General features: G+C 41.1%; 1 protein-coding gene across 1 annotated transcript; it reads left to right on the top strand.

The window, feature by feature from the left end:
- Window positions 1-952: 952 nt before the first annotated feature.
- Window positions 953-3123, top strand: LOC117518654 (cortexin-1-like). Its single transcript, XM_034179855.1, has one exon. It carries the CDS (start codon window positions 1979-1981, stop codon window positions 2357-2359), a length of 381 nt encoding a protein of 126 aa, XP_034035746.1. The 5' UTR covers window positions 953-1978; the 3' UTR covers window positions 2360-3123.
- The last annotated feature ends 1894 nt before the right edge of the window (window positions 3124-5017 follow it).

The following is a 5017-nucleotide window of genomic DNA, read 5'->3' as shown; positions in this document are numbered from 1 at the left end:
AGGCCACACGTCTATTTCTAACTTGACAGAATGACTGAATGTGTATGTATGAATTTGAGGAAATGAAGAACACTTGCGGATGAAGTTGCATGCTCTTGCAATGTCCCTGTTCTACCACTAGCTGTTTTGCATATGCACGTGCAAGTTGATAAATTCTACAGTTTCAGTAGAAATGTTTGTACGATTTAAGCACAAATCTGTGTGTATGAGTGGTCGATAAATGAGGATCCAGCAGTGTTGCCACAGTAACTTTGAAAAGGGTTGTTCTAATGCTGAACCCGTGGTGGTTCAGTGATGTGTTACATGCTCTCAGATCTGACTTGTCTTGGGTTTACTTGGGTTGTTAGCCAGGTCAGTAATGTGGGCTGTATGTAGCGTCCGTTATGGCCTTTCTAACCAGGTTCTTTTTATCCTTTCAGGTGCAGAACACTCAGCCTGAAGACTTAACAGAAACTGTGTTGAGACACTGGTTGCTCAGCTGTACCAGAACCATCCAATGATGCCACTGTCCTTCTGCGTGTCCCCCGAACGCCAACACAGATTCCATGTTTAGTGGATGTTCTCCTAAAGTTTGGACTGCCTCCATCCAATTATTATCGACAACTTAAAGCACCTGACCGATGTTGTCTCCAAAGCTTCAAGGTCCTTTCCTACCTCTTGCTTCAGAAGAGAGGCCATTTTTGAATGTACTTATTTGAAAATCTGACAGCTCCGATCTACCTATTGTGGCCCAACTATTGACACGAACATTAGCGAGAATGATGCACTGTTCCATATTCAGGGCCACTGATCCATTGAGCACCTGACTTACTGACCTACAAACACACACTAAACCACTCGCACACACATGCATACAACAGAAACTGGAGTGATAACATTTCAAACCTTCCAAAGTTGACTTTTCACTCTTAAAGTGTTATTTTAACACTCTGTGTTGAAACGTGTTTCAGAGTTGATCATATCAATGTTGATATAACCTTTAACTCTCTAAAGGTGTTGTTTTAACTCTGACTCAAGTGAGACACAAGGAGAGTTACTTCTTGCTGTATGTCGTGTGTTTTGGTTGTTGTTTGCTTCATAACCAGAAGGTTGCTGGTTCAAATCTAATCTAATAATCAATGCCCAAACAACTGCATTTTTAAATTTGAACTACTTACTACAGTGCCGAAAATGACACTGTTGAGAGTTAAATATTAGAACTTCGGCAGAGTATTGAATGCTTAACCTCTTCAACAGTGTTGATTTAACTCTGAAAAGTGTTAAAAAATAACTCTGTCAGAGTTCATTTAACACGGTGCGCAGACATGCGCTCACCTGCTTTGCATTAGCCTGAAGCACGCACCACTTGGATCTTGCTTCCAGCTCAGTGATACAATTGCTTTTCTTCAAAAACCCACATGATCAGCTAAAACCAATAGGTTAATTGTCTTCCACCGTGAACCCTGACCTTGACGACGATCAGTTTTTGCATATTCGGAAGCAGTGCTCTGTCCTGTCTGGTGTGATTGAAGGTGAGAATGTGATGTAAAGTGGCAGATTGTCCCTGATAAATACTAAAAAAAAACAAAAAACTCCTGCCTGAGGGTCTGGCACTCAAATGCAAACATGAACTGTGTCATTTTGTCTTGGTCATTACTCAGAGTTATTAACTGAAAACTGTGCATGCGGTTATTTCTCACATTATCAGAGTAGATTAGCGTCAGGCGGCTCTGGGTCATGTTACCTTTGACTGGCCTTGGTACCACACTATAAATGGGCCAGCAGAGGTAAATGGTCTGCAGTAATGAGACAGTCTCTGCAGTGTTTTTGCTAGTTTGCCAACAGTAGATGCACATTTAAGCTTTTCTCTTAGACCACTAACCCTTTGCTCGACAAACAGGGTCTAAGATATAAAGCTTGCGTTGGAAAATCATTTAAAAAGCAGACAGCCTACACATCATTTTTTGTTCTTTGTCCTTTTTGGCCTTTTTCACTCCTCATGAACACCTTTCCGTCCTTCTCTGTGCCTCCCCCCAACACACCGACCATCCAGTCAGTGTGTAAGCCCTGCCTCCGGGCTCCGTGGAGGATGAACGATGTTCCCACACTTGACTATGAGTTGCTGCTGTCCCCAGCCAGCGGCTCCCTCCACAGCGGTCCTGGTGGTGGCAGCAGCAGCCCTCCTCTAGCACTGGTTGGGGTAGACACGGAGCAACGTACCGCCTTGGCCTTCGTGGGTCTACTCATGCTCTTCCTGATCTTCCTGCTGGTCAGATGCTTCAGGATCCTGCTGGACCCCTACAGCCGCATGCCTGCATCATCCTGGACTGACCACAAGGAGGGGCTGGAGAGGGGCCAGTTTGATTATGCACTGGTGTAGAGTGAAAAATGTTTTACTCGATGCAGACCGGATCTTTTACAACACAGATTAATTTAGACACAGACACGGACCATAAATATTGTGAATGCATTGTGAGAGGGGATGCAGGGGGTGTTGTATAGAGTGTTTGCAGTTGTATTGTGGTGTAAATATGAGGCTGCAGGACTCAAAGTATCCTGAAAGCTCTGGTTCTACAAGGGGAGATTCTCCAAGGTCTTTTTGAGTATTTGTTCTTGGGATCTTTCACCAGAAGCAAAGGTGGAATTTCTTTCTTATACAGTCATCATACTCTTAGACTTTTGCACAATTTATTTATGCCATTAAAATAAATCTAACCTTCTCCATTTAAAAAACAAACAGAACAAAACAAATCTCTGCTGTGTAATATTAATGAAATAACAATGTCAAAGCTGAAATAATGGGCTCTATAAGTGGCTGTACCCATTAGTATCACATGCTTCAATTCTACTTATTTATATAGCATCTAATCACAACACAATTACACCAAGGGACTACACATGAGCAAGGTTTAAATTTTACCCACCCCATGAGGAAGCACACTGGCGACGGTGTTAAGAAAAAACACCCTGCAACAATTATTTAATTATAGGAAGAAACCTAAAGCAGTCCAGACTCAGTGGAGCGACCATCTGCTTTGGCCATATGAATGAAAAAAGCACAACCTCCAGCTAATATTCAGTCCAGTGTTCACAATCACTTAAATCAACACTTTTACAGTCAGTGTTCTTTAGACACAGCAGGGGATGGATACATGAACATTTCCAAGTCAATAAATTTGTCTTGGACTTAATTTATATCAGTCATGAAGAAATACAAACAAGTTCTCAAAAACCAAATGTTCTTGCAAGAAGATGGGAAACCATCAAGATATCCATGACAACTCTGACGGACTTACAGGCAGCGGTGGGACAAAGCCATCAGCAAGTCACTCTCAAGTCATGAATCTGCAAGTCTCAAGTCATAATGTCCACCTATTATTTGCAAGCTGATTTGAGACTTGACTTGAGACTTGCAGATTGATGACTTGAGAATGAATTGACAGTGACTTCCTCCCACCTCTGCTTACAGGCAACTTCACAGCAGAGTGTAACACAGAAGGACTGTGAGAGCTTCTATTATCCCAAAACAGAGAAGCATATAACTCCTTCAGTTGAGTTGGGTGTTTTGGTGGCTTCCCTCACTAGTCTACTTTTTTGCATAGTTAGTTTTTGAGAACTGCCTCCTCTATGGCAGGTTTACCGTACAGTATCATATGGCTGAGTGGTTGGTGTGCTTAATTCCAAAGTTTAATGGAATGTATGTACTCCATGGAATGTGGAGTTGTGTCAGTAAGGGCATCCGGTGTGAAACTTGTGCCAAAGCAGCATGCTGATCCATATTGTATCTGCTGTGCTGACCCCAAGTGAAAAAGGTAAAAGCCAAAAGAACTTATTTGCCATACTGTTTGTATTTATTAATTAAGTCCAAGACATATTTAGTGACTTGGCAATGTTGATGTATCCATTCCCCTAACTTGTCTGAAGAAAACTGGCAGTAAAAGTGATGACTTTGTTGTGTTGTACTAAAAGAGTACCCAAATTTATGCAAAACATAATTTTGGCTTTGATATTTTTACTTAACTGACATAAATTTGCTGTCACTGTGAATTTAAAGGGGATTTTTGTTTTTAAATGCAGAGTTACATAAAACAAACATTAAAATTTGTAATAGCCCAAGGGTATGATGACTTTTTATATCCACCGTATAGTTTAAGGTGAGATTTGGAGCACTGGGTTGGGAACCAATGCCTTGGAAAGTCTCCCATTCACCAAGAGGCACACAATCCACTAGAACCCCAGAGTGTTTAACCAGACATGAGGTCATAAAGGACAGACACAATGAAGCGAGCACAGCTGCCTTAATCTTAACATGCCACTGCATCACATCACCGTAGTTCTTTCCAGAGATTCCAGGATTTTTTTTTTAAAAACATCTGTATGCTACACTGTTGATGATGCAGAGCACTAAAACACGCAGAACGTCAGTGATGGAGTTTACACTTAAGCAGATGCCCCTTTAATAAACCAAGCTCCTTTATCAGTCATTCATTACGGAGCACAGATCATCACAGTTTTGTGTTCAAACAGATAGACTGTGTCTCCATATGTTGTCGTCTATGTGTGTATGTAATTTAAGAAGCCATATCAGAGCTACATAATCTATTATTACAGTCTATGTTATCTGGTTGCTTTGCTTTAGTTAGCCTGATCAGTGTGGTGATGAGGCAAAGAGTAACTTTAGGCAAACAAAGCTTTATTTTTCTATCTAGACTCAAGTTTCAGGGTCTCTTTTGTGCTCTTGTTTCCTCCCCTATCTTGAATCAATCTTTAAACTGTGTTTTGGATGTGTACATGCAAACAAGTCTTGGAAAGCAGTGGTGGGTACAGCTAACCTAATCGCTAATCTGCTAACAAAAGCTATCTGTGGTAAGGCTAAACCTCTAAAACCATAGGCTAACCCATTTACGGTGTATCCAGAAAGTATTCACAGCGCTTCACTTTTTCTACATTGTTAATTATTTATTTATTTTGTAACTAATAAATCACATGTACATGAGTATTCACAGCCTTTGCTATGAAGCTCAAACTTGAGCTCACG

Source organism: Thalassophryne amazonica, chromosome 10 (genome assembly GCF_902500255.1).
Source record: "Thalassophryne amazonica chromosome 10, fThaAma1.1, whole genome shotgun sequence".
NCBI classification, from domain to species: domain Eukaryota; kingdom Metazoa; phylum Chordata; class Actinopteri; order Batrachoidiformes; family Batrachoididae; genus Thalassophryne; species Thalassophryne amazonica.
This window is presented reverse-complemented; position numbering and strand designations above follow the sequence as displayed.